The 17,436-nt window shown below is 46.0% G+C and overlaps 2 protein-coding genes across 4 annotated transcripts in view; both read left to right on the top strand.

Annotated features, from left to right (window-relative positions):
* The first annotated feature begins 2,901 nt into the window (after positions 1 to 2,901).
* The window catches only part of bat1 (HLA-B associated transcript 1), a 132,480-nt gene continuing 117,945 nt past the window's right edge, over positions 2,902 to 17,436 (top strand). For 2 of the 3 annotated variants that reach the window (XM_045707952.1, XM_045707951.1), the window contains exons 1-2: positions 2,902 to 3,035; positions 9,280 to 9,352. The gene's annotated coding sequence lies outside the window, so the exon portion shown is untranslated. The remainder of the gene's footprint in view (positions 3,036 to 9,279; positions 9,353 to 17,436) is intronic. The other variant, XM_045707957.1, reaches the window with a different exon arrangement.
* LOC106593917 (b(0,+)-type amino acid transporter 1-like) overlaps positions 11,221 to 17,436 on the top strand; it is a 19,987-nt gene continuing 13,771 nt past the window's right edge. The window contains exons 1-5 of the mRNA XM_045708325.1: positions 11,221 to 11,464; positions 12,328 to 12,566; positions 12,699 to 12,705; positions 16,858 to 16,957; positions 17,302 to 17,346. Coding sequence (XP_045564281.1) covers positions 11,221 to 11,464; positions 12,328 to 12,566; positions 12,699 to 12,705; positions 16,858 to 16,957; positions 17,302 to 17,346 — 635 coding nt within the window. The remainder of the gene's footprint in view (positions 11,465 to 12,327; positions 12,567 to 12,698; positions 12,706 to 16,857; positions 16,958 to 17,301; positions 17,347 to 17,436) is intronic.

The raw sequence follows: 17,436 nt of genomic DNA, 5'->3' as shown, positions 1-17,436 counted from the left end.
TAGTGTAACTCCGGTAGTTTTATAGCTTAACTCCAGTAGTATTTAAGACATAATATAAACTTACTGTTTCTGTGAGAACATTTCCCCTGTGTTTTCTAATCTTTTACACAGGAACTAATTAATCTTTAGCTGGCCTCCCTCTCTCTTACTCGTCCCAAATGGCACCTTATGCCCTATACAGTGCACTACAGCTGACCAGGGTTTTGTAGTGCACTTTGTGGGGAATAGGGTGCCATTTGGGACTGAACCCTCTTGTCGCGGAGCCAAAACAAACCTTGCTGAACATTCCCTCGTTCTGGTCCATCCTGCGACGACAACAATTTGCCGCTGTAGTATTAGTGGAGGAACGGTCTCTAACGCTTTGGACCAGAGCTGTTCAGTACCATGAGTGCTTAGGTGGAGTTGGAGGGTTGGAAAGCATGACATTTGGCGTCTTGTTGGAATAATCGCTCCACAAAGCAAGATGCTGTAATAAGAGATGAATACAGTTATCCCAAAGTGCCAAGAGTGTGCAAAGCTGTCATCAAGGTCTAAGTGTAGCGATTTGAAGAATCTCAAATATTAAATATATTTTGATTTGTTTAACACTTTTTCTGTGTTACTACATGATTCCATATGTGTTATTTCCTAGTTTTGATGTCTTCACTATTATTATACAATGTAGAAAATAGTAAAAATAAAGAAAACACCTGGAATGAGAAGGTGTGTCCTAAAACTTCTGACCTGTAGTGTTTAAAATAAAACAAACATCACATTTACATCAGAATTCAGACCCTTTACTCAGTACTGTGTTGAAGCACCTTTGGTAGCGATTACAGCCTCTTCTTGGGTCTTCTTTGGTATGACTCTACAAGCTTGGCACACCTGTATTTGTGGAGTTTCTCCCATTCTTCTCTGCAGATCTTCTCAATCTCTGTCAGGTTGGAAAAGGGAGCATCGCTGCACAGCTATTTTCAGGTCTCTCCAAGGATGTTTGATCGGGTTCAAGTCCGGGCTCTGGCTGGGCCACTCAAGGACATTCAGAGACATGTCCCGAAGGCACTCCTGTGTTGTCTTGGCTGTGTGCTTCGGGTTGTTGTTCTTTTGGAAGGTGAACCTTCACACCAGTCTGAGGTCCTGAGCGCTAAGGAGCCGGTTTTCATTAAGGATCTCTCTGTATTTTGCTCCGTTCATCTTTCCCTCGATCCTGACTAGTCTCTCAGTCCCTGCCCACGAAAAACATCCTCACAGCATGATGCTGCCACCACCATGTTTCACCGTAGGGATGGTGCCAGGTTTCCGTCAGACGTGACGCTTCGCATTCAGGCCAAAGAGTTTAATCTTGGTTTTATCAGATCAGAGAATCTTGTTTCTCATGGCCTGAGTTCTTTAGGTGGCTTTTGGCAAACTCCAAGCAGGCTGTCATGTGCTTTTTACTGAGGAGTGGCGTCTGGCCACTCTACCATAAAGGCCTGATTGGTGGAGTGCTGTAGAGATGGTTGTCCTTCTGGAAGGTTCTTCCATCTCCACAGAGGAACTCTGGAGTTCTGTCAGAGTGACCAACAGGATCTTGGTCACCTCCCTAACCAAGGCCTTCTCCCACGATTACTCAGTTTGGCCGGGCGGCCAGCTCTAGGAAGAGTCTTGGTGGTTCCAAACTAATTCCATTTAAGAATTATGGAGGCCACTGTGTTCTTGGGAACCTTCAATGCTGCAGTAATGTTTTGGTACCCTTCCCCAGATCTGTGCCTCGGCACAATCCTGTCTCAGAGCTCTAGAGACCATTCCTTCGATCTCATGGCTTGGTTTTTGGTCTGACATGCAAATCAATTGAATTTACCACTATTCTCCTGCCCCTATTCCTATATAGTAGGGTGCAGACTGGGGCTGTGTCCTAGATGGCACCCTATTCCCTATACAGTAGGGTGCTGACTGGGGCTGTGTAGTAGATGGCACCCTATTCTCTATACAGTAGGGTTCTGAGTGGGGCTGTGTACTAGATGGCAGGGATGAATCTACCTCCCTGTTCTCCTAACCAGGGATGACTCTACCTACCTGTTCTCCTGGCCAGGGATGACTCTACCTCCCTGTTCTCCTGACCAGGGATGACTCTACCTACCTGTTCTCCTGGCCAGGGATGACTCTACCTCCCTGTTCTCCTAACCAGGGATGGTTCTACCTCCCTGTTCTCCTAACCAGGGATGACTCTACCTCCCTGTTCTCCTAACCAGGGATGACTCTACCTCCCTGTTCTCCTAACCAGGGATGACTCTACCTCCCTGTTCTCCTGGCCAGGGATGACTCTACCTCCCTGTTCTCCTGGCCAGGGATGATTCTACTTCCCTGTTCTCCTAACCAGGGATGATTCTACCTCCCTGTTCTCCTAACCAGGGATGACTCTACCTCCCTGTTCTCCTAACCAGGGATGACTCTACTTCCCTGTTCTCCTAACCAGGGATGATTCTACCTCCCTGTCCTCCTAACCAGGGATGATTCTACCTCCCTGTCCTCCTAACCAGGGATGATTGTACCTCCCTGTCCTCCTAACCAGGGATGACTCTACCTCCCTGTTCTCCTAACCAGGGATGATTCTACCTCCCTGTCCTCCTAACCAGGGATGACTCTACCTCCCTGTTCTCCTAACCAGGGATGACTCTACCTCCAAGTTCTCCTGGCCAGGGATGACTCTACCTCCCTGTCCTCCTAACCAGGGATGATTCTACCTCGCTGTTCTCCAGCCCCTACCTCCTCCTACCTCCCTATTCTCCAGCCATGCCTCCTCCTACCTCCCTATTCTCCAGCCCTGCCTCCCTGTACCTCCCTATTCTCCAGCCCTGCCTCCTCCTACCTCCCTATTCTCCAGCCCTGTCTCCTCCTTCCTCCCTATTCTCCAGCCCCTGCCTCCTCAAATCAGATGGAGTGTTGAGTCTCTGTTCCTCCTCCCATAATGTGTTCTTTGTCAATGGGAGACAGCCAGGAGTAGTTGAGACCCACAGAGGAATGTGTTGTGCATCTTAGCAGATCTTTCTCTAGTTGATGATCTCTGCTGCTATCAGGTGAGTCTGTGTTGTTGACGCCAGCTGTGTCAGAGGAGAGGAATTTATGTCTGGGGGTTTCAAGTTTAGTCAGTGGGTCTGGAAATGGTGTGTTATGTGAGGAGGTAGAACAGTAGAACAGAACAGGAGAGGACAGTAGAACAGAACAGTAGAGGACAGTAGAACAGTAGAACAGAACAGAAGAGGACAGTAGAACAGTAGAACAGAACAGAAGAGGACAGTAGAACAGTAGAACAGAACAGAAGAGGACGGTAGAACAGAAGAGGACGGTAGAACAGAAGAGGACGGTAGAACAGAACAGAAGAGGACAGTAGAACAGTAGAACAGAACAGAAGAGGACAGTAGAACAGAACAGAACAGGACAGTAGAACAGAACAGAAGAGGACAGTAGAACGTAGAACAGAACAGAAGAGGACAGTAGAACAGAACAGAACAGAACAGTAGAACAGAACAGGACAGTAGAACAGAACAGAAGAGAACAGTAGAACAGAACAGGACAGTAGAACAGTAGAACAGAACAGGACAGTAGAACAGAACAGAAGAGGAGAGTAGAACAGTAGAACAGAACAGAAGAGGACAGTAGAACAGTAGAACAGAACAGAAGAGGACAGTAGAACAGAACAGAACAGGACAGTAGAACAGAACAGAAGAGGACAGTAGAACAGAAGAGGACAGTAGAAAAGTAGAACAGAACAGGACAGTAGAACAGAACAGAAGAGGACAGTAGAACAGTAGAACAGAACAGAAGAGGACAGTAGAGCAGAAGAGGACAGTAGAACAGTAGAACAGTAGAACAGAACAGTAGAGGACAGTAGAACAGTAGAACAGAACAGAAGAGGACAGTAGAACAGAACAGAACAGGACAGTAGAACAGAACAGAAGAGGACAGTAGAACAGAAGAGGACAGTAGAACAGTAGAACAGTAGAGCAGAAGAGGACAGTAGAACAGTAGAACAGAACAGAAGAGGACAGTAGAACAGTAGAACAGAACAGAAGAGGACAGTAGAACAGAAGAGGACAGTAGAAAAGTAGAACAGAACAGGACAGTAGAACAGAACAGAAGAGGACAGTAGAACAGTAGAACAGAACAGAAGAGGACAGTAGAGCAGAAGAGGACAGTAGAACAGTAGAACAGTAGAGCAGAAGAGGACAGTAGAACAGTAGAACAGAACAGAAGAGGACAGTAGAACAGTAGAACAGAACAGAAGAGGACAGGTACGTATATGTTTGTTGCACTAGATAGGGAATAGGGGGCCATTAGGGACACAACCCCTGTATCGGCCTGACTGTGGTGGCCTGGCTGTGGTGGTCTGACTGTGGTGGCCTGACTGTGGTGGTCTGACTGTGGTGGCCTGACTGTGGTGGCCTGACTGTGGTGGCCTGACTGTGGTGGTCTGACTGTGGTGGTCTGACTGTGGTGGCCTGACTGTGGTGGCCTGACTGTGGTGGCCTGACTGTGGTGGTCTGACTGTGGTGGTCTGACTGTGGTGGCCTGACTGTGGTGGCCTGACTGTGGTGGTCTGACTGTGGTGGCCTGACTGTGGTGGTCTGACTGTGGTGGTCTGACTGTGGTGGCCTGACTGTGGTGGTCTGACCGTGGTGGTCTGACTGTGGTGGTCTGACTGTGGTGGCCTGACTGTGGTGGCCTGACTGTGGTGGTCTGACTGTGGTGGCCTGACTGTGGTGGCCTGACTGTGGTGGCCTGACTGTGGTGGCCTGACTGTGGTGGTCTGACTGTTGTGGTCTGACTGTGGTGGTCTGACTGTGGTGGTCTGACTGTGGTGGCCTGACTGTGGTGGCCTGACTGTGGTGGTCTGACTGTGGTGGTCTGACTGTGGTGGCCTGACTGTGGTGGTCTGACTGTGGTGGCCTGACTGTGGTGGTCTGACCGTGGTGGTCTGACTGTGGTGTGTCTGTCCATCCTGTTGTATCTTTGTCTGTCCGTCTGTCCTTATGCATCTTTCTGTCTGTGTCTTCCTGTCTGTCTCTGACTGATCTCTCGGTAAGAAAATACCTCAATCAGTTCTCTAACCTCTGAAATCCCCCCACCCAGTGCTCCTAAATTATTTGTAAATAAATAACTTATATTGGTTCATGTTGTGCTTTTCTTGTGTTGTTCCAATGCCTGTTCAGTAATGATTGAGGCTTGTACCTTTTCAGGTGGTTATGTTTAGGCCTTCCTGTGCTCTTACAGAAACAAAACACAGTGCAACATGACAAGCAGAATGTCATCGAACAGCCTCTCTGTCCGTCCGTCCGTCCGTCCGTCTGTCCGTCCGTCCGTCATTGTCTGTCTGTCTGTCTGTCTGTCTGTCTGTCTGTCCCTCCCTCCGTCCGTCATTGTCTGTCTTCCTGGCTGTCTGTCTGTGCCTGTGCCTTCCTGTCTGTCTGTCTGTCTGTCTGTCTGTCTGTCTGTCTGTCTGTCTGTCTGTCTGTCTGTCTGTCTGTCTGTCTGTCTGTCTGTCTGTCTGTCCATTAATCTGTTCGTCAGTATCTGTCTTCCTGGCTGCCTGTCTGTCTGCCTGTTTCTGCCTGTCTGTCCGTCCGTCCGTCCGTCCGTCTGTCCGTCTGTCCGTCCGTCCGTCATTGTCTGTCTGTCTGTCTGTCTGTCCCTCCCTTCGTCCGTCATTGTCTGTCTTCCTGGCTGTCTGTCTGTGCCTGTCTGTCTGTCTGTCTGTCTGTCTGTCTGTCTGTCTGTCTGTCTGTCTGTCTGTCTGTCTGTCTGTCTGTCTGTGCCTGTCTGTCTGTCTGTCTGTCTGTCTGTCTGTCTGTCTGTCTGTCTGTCTGTCTGTCTGCCTGTCTGTCTGCCTGTCTGTCTGTCTTCCTGTCTGCCTGTCTATCATAGATGATGTAACAGATCAAGCATTAACAGAACCAGGTCATATAGAGTCATAAACCAATGACAGTAGTTCACAAAGTGTTAACTCTGTTTAACCCCAGTAGACCTTAACCCTCGTAGCTGTCAGGCTGGCTGACCATCAGGAGAGCTGTTACAGTGTGTGTGTTGTTTGCGGTGTTGTCAAGCACTTACAGTGGCTTGCAAAAGTATTCGCCCCCCTTGGCATTTTTCCTATTTTGTTGCCGTACAACCTGGAATTAAAATAGATTTTGGGGGTGGTTGATTTACACAACATGCCCACCACTTTGAAGAAGCAACATATTTGTTATTGCGAAACAAACAAGAAATAAGACAAAAAAAACTGAAAACTTGAACGTGCATAACTATTCATTCCCCCCCCCCCCAAAGTCAATACTTTATAGAGCCACCTTTTGCAGCAATTACAGCTACAAGTCTCTTGGGGTATGTCTCTATAAGCTTGGCAAATCTAGCCACTGGGATTTTTGCCCATTCTTCAAGGCAAAACTGCTCCAGCTCTTTCAAATTGGATGGGTTCCGCTGATGTACAGCAATTTTAAGTAATACCACATATTCTCAATTGGATTGAGGTCAGTGCTTTGACTAGGCCATTCCAAAACATTTAAATGTTTCCCCTTAAACCACTCGAGTGTTGCTTTAGCAGTATGCTTAGGGTCATTGTCCTGCAGGAAGGTGAACCTCATTCCTTAAATTCTGACCAGTTTCCCAGTACCTGCTGTTGAAGAACATCCCCACAGCATGATGCTGCCACCACCATGCTTATCTGGTAGGATGGTGTTCTCGGAGTGATGAGAGGTGTTGGGTTTGCACCAGACATAGCGCTTTCCTTGATGGCCAAAAAGCTACCTTCTTCCATATGTTTGGGGAGTCTCCCACATATCTTTTGGCGAACACCAAACAAGTTTGCTTATTTTTGTCTTTAAGCAATGGCTTTTTTTCTGGCCACTCTTCCGTAAAGCCAGGTCTGTGCCCACAGTTCGAGCTTCTACTTTTAAAAATCCACCTTCCCAGAAATAAGTCTCTTACTGTTGCACTTGCTATAGACCCCCCTCAGCCCCCAGCTGTGCCCTTGACACCATATGTGGATTAATTGCCCCCCCATTTATCTTCAGAGTTTGTACTGTTAGGTGATCTAAACTGGGATATGCTTAACACCCCAGCTGTCCTACAATCTAAGCTAGATTCCCTCAATCTCACACAAATTATCAAGGAACCTACCAGGTACAACCCTAAATCCGTAAACACGGGCACCCTCATAGATATCATCCTGACCAACCTGCCCTATTAAATACACCTCTGCTGTCTTCAACCAGGGACTCAGCGATCAAGGCCTCATTGCCTGCATCCGTAATGGGTCCGCGGTCAAACGACCAGCCCTCATCACTGTCAAACTCTCCCTAAAACATTTCAGCGAGCAGGCCCGGGTATCCTGGAAGGATATTGACCTCATTCCATCAGTAGAGGATACCTGGTTATTCTTTAAAACTGCCTTGCTCACCATCTTTAAAAAAAAGCATGCCCCAATCAAAAAAATGTAGAACTAAGAACAGATATGGCCCTTGGTTCACTCCAGACTTGACTACCCTTGACCAGCACAAAAACATCCTGTGTCGTACTGCATTAGCATCGAATAGACCCCGTGATATGCAACTTTTCAGGGAAGATAGGAACCAATATAAACGGGCAGTTAGGAAAGCAAAAGCTAGCTTTTTCAAACAGAAATTTGCATCCTGTAGTACAAACTCCAAAAGTTTTGGGACACTGTAAAATCCATGGAGAATAAGAGCACGTCCTCCCAGCTGCCCACTGCACTGAGGCTAGGAAACACTGTCACCACCGATAAATCTACGATAATCGAGAATTTCAATAATCATTTTTCTACGGCTGGCCATGCTTTCCACCTGGCTACCCCTACCCCGGTCAACAGCTCTGTACCCCCACAGCAACTTGCCCAAGCCTCCACCATTCCTCCTTCACCCAAATCCAGCTGATGTTCTGAAAGAGATGCAAAATCTGGACACTTACAAATCAGCCGGGCTAGATAATCTAGACCCTCTCTAAAATTATCCGCCGCAATTGTTGCAATCCCAATAAGGCAAATGTGATAACTAAGTGGCTCGGGGAACAAAACATCGATATTTTGGGTCCATGGCCAGGAAACTCCCCAGACCTTAATCCCATTGAGAATTTGTGGTCAATCCTCAAGAGGCGGGTGGACAAACAAAACCCCACAAATTCTGACAAACTCCAAGCCTTGATTATGCAAGAATGGGCTGCCATCAAGTCAGGATGTGGCCCAGAAGTTAATTGACAACATGCCAGGGCAGATTGCAGAGTTCTTGAAAAAGAAGGGTCAACACTGCAAAGAAAGAAAGAAAGAAAGAAAGAAAGAAAGAAAGAAAGAAAGAAAGAAAGAAAGAAAGAAAGAAAGAAAGAAAGAAAGAAAGAAAGAAAGAAAGAAAGAAAGAAAGAAATAAATAAATAAATAGAGAGAGCATACTTAAATTCACACAGGACACTGGAGAAATACTTCAGATATAACAGACTGACCCTAGCCCCCCGACACATAAACTACTGCAGCATAAATACTGGAGGCTGAGACAGGAGGGGTCAGGAGACACTGTGGCCCCATCCGATGATAGCCCCGGACAGGGCCAACAGGCAGGATATAACCCCAGCCACTTTGCCAAAGCACAGCCCCCACACCACTAGAGGGATACCTTAAACCACCAACTTTCCATCCTGAGATAAGGCCGAGTATAGCCCACAAAGATCTCCGCCACGGCACAACCCAAGGGGTTGAAGATATCCCTGGTCATCCCTACTGCCTCTGATCTGGAGGACTCACTAAACAGAGAACATCCCTGGTCATCCCTACTGCCTCTGATCTGGAGGAATCACTAAACAGAGAACATCCCTGGTCATCCCTACTGCCTCTGATCTAGAGGACTCACTAAACACCAATGCTTTGTTTTTAAATTATGTCTGAGTGTTGGAGTGTGACCCTGTCTATCTGTACATTTAAAAAAAATAAAAAATGGTGCCATTTGGTTTCCTTAATAAAATTAATATATTTATTTTATTTTCAATTTATCAACTACATTTACTTTTGATACTTCAATATATTTAAAACCAAATACTTTTAGACTTTTACTCAATTAGTATTTTACTGGGTGACTTTCACTTTTACATTTTTCTATTAAGGGATCTTTACTTTTACTCAAGTATGACAATTGGGTACTTTTTCCACCTGTGTGTGTGTGTGTGTGTGTGTGTGTGTGTGTGTGTGTGTGTGTGTGTGTGTGTGTGTGTGTGTGTGTGTGTGTGTGTGTGTAACCACTTCCAATGTGTGCATCTTTGTTTCAGCTTCCAGAGAGTTATCTGAAGACATCCCTGGGTTCCTGCATCAAACACAACTACAAACATTTCTATACAGGAGGTGGGTATCATTTCTATACAGGAGGTGGGTATCATTCCTATACAGGAGGTGGGTATCATTTCTATACAGGAGGTGGGTATCATTTCTATACAGGAGGTGAGTATCATTCCTATACAGGAGGTGGGTGTCATTCCTATACAGGAGGCAGGTATCATTTCTATACAGGAGGTGGGTATCATTCCTACACAGGAGGTGGGTATCATTCCTATACAGGAGGTGGGTATCATTCCTATACAGGAGGTAGGTATCATTCCTATACAGGAGGTGAGTATCATTTCTATACAGGAGGTGGGTATCATTTCAACACAGGAGGTGGGTATCATTCCTATACAGGAGGTGAGTATCATTTCTATACAAGAGGTGGGTATCATTCCTACACAGGAGGTAGGTATCATTCCTATACAGGAGGTGAGTATCATTTCTATACAGGAGGTGAGTATCATTTCTATACAGGAGGTGAGTATCATTTCTATACAGGAGGTGAGTATCATTTCTATACAGGAGGTGGGTATCATTTCTATACAGGAGGTGGGTATCATTCCTATACAGGAGGAGGGTATCATTCCTACACAGGAGGTAGGTTGAGATGCTATGAGTAAGATTATAGATAACACCCAACATTAGCCTGGTCACAGATCTGTTTGTGCTGTCAAGTCAACTGACTCTTTAGCGAACCAGAGGACAGGGTAAGATTGTTCCAGCATTGGGAGGGGGAAGAGAGCAGCGTGGGGCAGTGAGGAAATAATCAGACTGGGGGAGAGTCTCTCTGGAAGAAACCGGGACCGAGGTTTGAGGGGGTCCCCCCCCCACAGTAACCCTATTGTCTGTTACAATTGACCGGGACATTTTGTGGCATACTGCCCTATTAAAGAAGAGCCAATGCAATGTAACCTCAGTGAAAAAGAAGAAACTGATATATTGTATGCATGTCCTGTGGTAACCGCTGTACTTGAAAGACTAAGAAACTAACGTATGTGCATGGTGAAGGTTGAAGGGAAAGAGGTTGCAGCCCTGCTTGATTCCGGCAGTATGTCAACCTTGGTCGTTGCAAACCTAGTGCCGACTCATAAACTAGATGCAAGTCAGGATACCCGCTTGTACCCTACGGTCTTAGTGAGCATACAAACTGAGGATGGGCAGCTGGATTATGAGATCGGCGTGGTCCAGAAGATGCCGTATGATATTATACTGTGTAGATATTTTCCTAACTTAGCGAGGTTTAGGCCAAAAGAACGGCATATTTGAGAAGCCCGACACCCCTGACCAAGCAGGAAGTAACATGTAGCCCTCAACTAAAGCCAAGAAAAGAGACGGACCAACCTCACAGGTGCTAGTAGGGGAGGATGAGGAAGAAGGGTCAGACCACGTCAATAACGGGCAGCCCGGTACTAGTCGGGTCGGGGTCCATCTAGATCCAGAGGGCGACAATCTAGAACCAACAGACCTGGCAGGGTCCCTGACTAATTTGGGGACGGCCCAGAACCAGGATCCAACCCAGCAGCAAGTCGGAGCAGATGTGCAAGTCGTAGATGGTACCCCCATGTATGATAGGACGATGCCTAATAGTTTAACCCACTTCATCATGAAAAAGGGTTTGGGATACAGTGTCTCAAAAAATAAGGGTTGATGTGGTGGAACAGTTGTTGGTCCCCACCCGGTACCGAAGAACAGTACTGGACGTAGCTCATGGGCATATTCTGGGGGGGACACCTTGGTATCGATAAAACCCGAGACCGGATTGTGAGGAGGTTTTACTGGCCAGGAATTCAGGCTGAGGTGGCTCGACATTGTGGAGAGTTCCCCGACTGCCAGTTAACAGCTCACCGACCAGCTGTTAGTGCCTGTTAGTGCCACTCCCCATAATCAAAATGCCATTTGAGAGGATAGCGAAGGATATAGTGGGTCCGCTACCCAAATCTGCAAGAGGTTACCAATACATTCTGGTCATCCTAAATTATGCCACTCGCTACCCAGAAGCCATTCCCCTTCGGACGATGTTTTCCAAAAATATCGCCAAGGAATTAGTGCTCCTGTTCACCAGGGTAGGGATTCCAAAGGAGAGCCTTACTGACCAGGGGACCCCCTTTATGTTCCACCTTATGGTGGACCTTTGTAAGATGTGGCAGGTGAAACAGTTGAGGACATTGGTTTACCATCCGCAGACGGACGGGATGGTAGAGAGATTCAACCTCACCCTGAAGTCAATGCTCAGGAAGGTAATTGATAAGGGTGGTTAAAACCGGCTCTGACCAGCTACTAGTTAACATCTGTGACTAGTGCAAGGCTAGTGCAAGGCTCTGACCAGCTACCAGTTAACATCTGTCACTAGTGCAAGGCTCTGACCAGCTACTGGTTAACGTCTGTCACTAGTGCTTGGCTGTTATACCCAATTCCCAGAGCCCAGTGTCCACAGGTTTTTACTCTTTCGATGCACTTGATTGATCAATTAAGGTCGTCAATTAGTTAGGATCTCCCCTCACCTGGTTGTCTCAGTCTTAATTGATTAGTTAAGATCTCACCTGGTTGTCTAGGTCTTAATTGACTAGTTAGGAACTCACCTGGTTGTCTAGGTCTTAATTGACTAGTTAGGAACTCACCTGGTTGTCTAGGTCTTAATTTCAATAGTTAAGAACTCACCTGGTTGTCTTGGTCTTAATTGATTAGTTAAGAACTCACCTGGTTGTCTAGGTCTTAATTGATTAGTTAAGAACTCACCTGGTTGTCTAGGTCTTAATTGATTAGTTAGGAACTCACCTGGTTGTCTTGGTCTTAATTGGTTTGTTAGGAACTCACCTGGTTGTCTAGGTCTTAATTGATTAGTTAAGAACTCACCTGGTTGTCTTGGTCTTAATTGGTTTGTTAGGAACTCACCTGGTTGTCTTGGTCTTAATTGGACAAATTGAAAGGAAATCCCTTGAAGCAGCAGTAGGACTAGTGTCAACTGTCTGTCTCTGAGCCTGTCTGTCTGCCTGCAGGGGCGCTGTGCTACGCGGAGCTGGGCACCATGATCACTAAGTCTGGAGGGGAATACGTGTATCTGATGGAAGCCTATGGGTCAGTGATGGCCTACCTCTACTCATGGAGCACCATCATGGTCCTACAGCCCTCCGCCTTCGCCATCATCGCCCTAAGCTTCGCAGAGTACACCTCCACGCCGTTCTACCCAGGATGCACTCCTCCCATTATGGTCACCAAGTGCCTGGCTGTAGTGTGCGTATGTGAGTGTGAATTCTTCTTGAATTATGGAAAATCCTAATAGAAAACAATTGGCATGCACTTCCTGAATGGACTGAATTAAAACCATGGCTCTTTCTAAATTGTCTTTCCTTGCATCGTATTGGAGAAGATCCAAGGTCCTGCCCCTCTGACCATCTTCTCCAATGCCTTTTGAGAAGAGAGGATGCCTGGGATCCAATAAAGATGAATTTTAAAAAGCCATGACTTGACCCCCACTGTCCTCTTCCTCCTTTTCTCCTCCTCTTCCCCATCTTCTCCTCCTCTTCCCCTTTTCTCCTCCTCTTCCCCATCTCCTCCTCTTCCCCATCTCCTCCTCTTCCCCTTTTCTCCTCCTCTTCCCCATCTCCTCCTCCTCCTTCTCTTGCTCCCGCCTCCTCCCGCCTCCTGCTCCTCTAGTATCCTAGGATACCATCAACTGTTGTTGTTCACTAGAGCAAGGCTCTTAACCCCTAAACTGCTCCCCAGGCTCTTAACCCCTAAACTGCTCCCCAGGCTCTTAACCCCTAAACTGCTCACCAGGCTCTAAACCTCTATGGGCGTCCCACCTACTCAACAGCCAGTGTAATCCCGTGGCGTGTTATTCAAATTCCTAAAAAATGCAAAAACTTATATTTTTCAAACATATGACTATTTTACACCATTTTAAAGATAAGACTCTCGTTAATCTAACCACACTGTCCGATTTCAAAAAGGCTTTACAACGAAAACAAAACATTAGATTATGTCAGGAGAGTACCCAGCCAGAAATAATCATTCATTCATTTAATTCATATTTATATCAAAAACCAGCTTTTTACATTAGCATGTGACTAGCATGTGACTAGCATTCCCACCGAACACTGCCGGTGAATTTACTAAATTACTCACGATAAACGTTCACAATAAGCATAACAATTATTTTAACCTCTCTAGGCTAGGCGGGACGAATTCGTCCCACCTACGTAACAGCCACGGCTATCCTGTGGCGCGATTTTCAAAACCTTAAAAATCCTATTACTTCAATTTCTCAAACATATGACTATTTTACAGCCATTTAGCATGTGACGTTCAGAACTAGCATACCCCCCGCAAACTTCCGGGGAATTCGCTAACATTTTACTAAATTACTCACGATAAACGTTCACAAAAAGCATAACAATTATTTTAAGAATTATAGATACAGACCTCCTCTATGCACTCGATATGTCCGATTTTAAAATAGCTTTTTGGTGAAAGCACATTTTGCAATATTCTAAGTACATAGCCCAGGCATCACGGGCTCGCTATTTAGACACCCGGCAAGTTTAGCACTCACCATAATCATATTTACTATTATAAAAATGTCATTACCTTTTGTTGTCTTCGTCAGAATACACACCCAGGACAGCTACTTCAATAACAAATGTTGGTTTGGTCCAAAATAATCCATCGTTATATCCGAATAGCGGCGTTTTGTTCGTGCGTTCCAGACACTATCCGAAATAGTAAAGAAGTGTCACGCGCTTGGCGCAATTCGTGACAATAAAATTCTAAGTATTCCATTACCGTACGTCGAAGCATGTCAACCGCTGTTTAAAATCAATTTTTACGACATTTTTCTCGTAGAAAAGCGATAATATTCCGACAGGGAATCTCCTTTTCGGCAAACAGAGGAAAAAATCCCAAAGGCGGGGGCGGTCGGGGTCACGCGCATAAGCTAGTGTCTCTTGATGGGCCACTTGAGAAAGGCGATAATGTGTTTCAGCCTGGGGCTGGAATGACGACATTTTGTTTTTTCCCGGGCTCTGAGAGCCTATGGAAGACGTGGGAAGTGTCACGTTAGAGCAGAGATCCTTAGTAAATGATAGAGATGGAAAAGAAGTTCAACAAATGGTCAGACAGGCCACTTCCTGTAAAGGAATCTCTCAGGTTTTGACCTGCCATTTGAGTTCTGTTATACTCACAGACACCATTCAAACAGTTTTAGAAAATTTAGGGTGTTTTCTATCCATATGTAATAAGTATATGCATATTCTAGTTACTGAGTAGGAGTGGTAATCAGATTAAATCGGGTATGTTTTTTATCCAGCCGTGTCAATGCTGCCCCCTAGCCCTAACAGGTTAAGAATTATAGATACAGAACTCCTCTATGCACTCGATATGTCCGATTTTTTTTAAACAATTCGGTGAAAGCACATTTTGCAATATTCTCAGTAGATAGCCCGGCATCACAGGGCTAGCTATTTAGACACCCAGCAAGTTTAGCACTCATCAAAGTCAGATTTACTATAAGAAAAATGTTATTACCTTTGCTGTCTTCGTCAGAATGCACTCCCAGGACTTCTACTTCAATAACAAATGTTGGTTTGGTTCAAAATAATCCATAGTTATATCCAAACAGCGGCGTTTTGTTCGTCCGTTCAAGACACTATCCGAAAGGGTAAATAAGGGTGACGAGCATGGCGCAACCTCTGGCGAGCACGTGGAGGGCTGTGCGGCCCCCCAAAGAAATGCCATCCCACACCATGACTGACCCACCGCCACACCGGTCATGTTGGAGGATGTTGCAGGCAGCAGAACGTTCTCCACGGCGTCTCCAGACTCTGTCACGTCTGTCACATGTGCTCAATGTGAACCTGCTTTCATCTGTGAAGAGCACAGGGCGCCAGTGGCGAATTTTCCAATCTTGGTGTTCTCTGGCAAATGCCAAACGTCCTGCACGGTGTTGGGCTGTAAGCACAACCCCCACCTGTGGACGTCGAGCCCTCATACCACCCTCATGGAGTCTGTTTCTGACCGTTTGAGCAGACACATGCACATTTGTGGCCTGCTGGAGGTCATTTTGCAGGGCTCTGGCAGTGCTTCTTCTGCTCCTCCTTGCACAAAGGCGGAGGTAGCGGTCCTGCTGCTGGGTTGTTGCCCTCCTACGGCCTCCTCCACGTCTCCTGATGTACTGGCCTGTCTCCTGGTAGCGCCTCCATGCTCTGGACACTACGCTGACAGACACAGCAAACCTTCTTGCCACAGCTCGCATTGATGTGCCATCCTGGATGAGCTGCACTACCTGAGCCACTTGTGTGGGTTGTAGACTCCGTCTCATGCTACCACTAGAGTGAAAGCACCGCCAGCATTCAAAAGTGACCAAAACATCAGCCAGGAAGCATAGGAACTGAGAAGTGGTCTGTGGTCCCCACCTGCAGAACCGCTCCTTTATTGGGGGTGTCTTGCTAATTGCCTATAATTTCCACCTGTTGTCTATTCCATTTGCACAACAGCATGTGGAATTTATTGTCAATCAGTGTTGCTTCCTAAGTGGACAGTTTGATTTCACAGAAGTGTGATTGACTTGGAGTTACATTGTGTTGTTTAAGTGTTCCCTTTATTTTTTTGAGCAGTGTATATATATATCTACACACAATAACCCATAATAACAAATTGAAACACTCTGTCCAGTGTCTGTGTTCTTTTGCCCATGTTAATCTTTTCTTTTTATTTGCCAGTTTGAGATATGGCTTGTTTTTACTTTGCAACTCTGCCTAGAAGGCCAGCATCCCGGAGTCGCCTCTTCACTGTTGACGTTGAGACTGGTGTTTTGCGGGTACATTTAATAAAGCTGCCAGTTGAGGACTTGTGTTTCTCAAAGTAGACACTCTAATGTACTTGTCCTCTTGCTCAGTTGTGCACCGGGGCCTCCCACTCCTTTTTCTATTCTGGTTAGAGCCAGTTTGTGCTGTTCTGTGAAGGCAGTAGTACACAGCGTTGTACGAGATCTTCAGTTTCATGGCAATTTCTCGCATGGAATAGCCTTCATTTCTCAGAACAAGAATAAACTGACGAGTTTCAGAAGAAAGTGCTTTGTTTCTGGCCATTTTGAGCCTATAAAATCAAACCCACAAATTCTGATGCTCCAGATACTCAACTAGTCTAAAGAAGGCCAATTTTATTGCTTCTTTAATCAGGACAACAGTTTTCAGCTGTGCTAACATAATTGCAAAAGGGTTTTCTAATGATGAATTAGCCTTTTTAAAATGATAAACTTGGATTAGCTAACACAACGTGCCATTGGAACACAGGAGTGATGGTTTCTGATAATGGGCCTCTGTACACCTATGTAGATATTCCATTAAAAATCTGCCGTTTCCAGCTACAATAGTCATTTACAACATTAACAATGTCTACACTGTATTTCTGATCAATTTGATGTTATTTTAACGGACAAAAACATTTGCTTTTCATTCAAAAACAAGGACATTTCTAAGTGACCCCAAACTTTTGAACTGTAGAGTATATACTGTCACGTTTGTGTCCAGGAAACACTGAGAATCTGTCCAACCCATTTGAAGGAGCCTCAACCTCCTTTGGATCCATTGGACTGGCGTTTTACAACGGGCTCTGGGCCTACGATGGGTGGTAAGACTACAACTGCATCCCAAATGGCACCCTACTTCCTATATAGGTCACTACCTTTGACCAGGGCCCATAGCGCTAGTCAGGGTTGGGCCCGTAGCGCTCTAGTCAGGGGGGCCCGTAGCGCTCTAGTAATGGGGGCCCGTAGCGCTCTAGTCAGGGGGGCCCATAGTGCTCTAGTCTAAAGTAGTCCACTAAGTAGGGGATCAGGTACCATTGGGGATGCATCCTATCTCTCTGTTCTTATCACTTCCTCAATAAAACAGTTTGATGGTTTTGAGATTTCTGTTTTGAATGTCAACACAACCTGTTTAAACGTGGTTCTGTAAACACGTGTTTTCTCTCAGGAATCAGCTGAACTTTATAACAGAGGAGCTGAGAAACCCAAACAGGTGAGTGTCCATACAGCTGACATTTACAGTGCGTCCAAAATGGCGCCCTGTTCCCCGACGGGCCCTGGTCAACCGTAGTGCACTATGTAA

This window comes from Salmo salar, chromosome ssa26 (genome assembly GCF_905237065.1).
Source record: "Salmo salar chromosome ssa26, Ssal_v3.1, whole genome shotgun sequence".
Lineage (NCBI taxonomy): Eukaryota > Metazoa > Chordata > Actinopteri > Salmoniformes > Salmonidae > Salmo > Salmo salar.
This window is presented reverse-complemented; position numbering and strand designations above follow the sequence as displayed.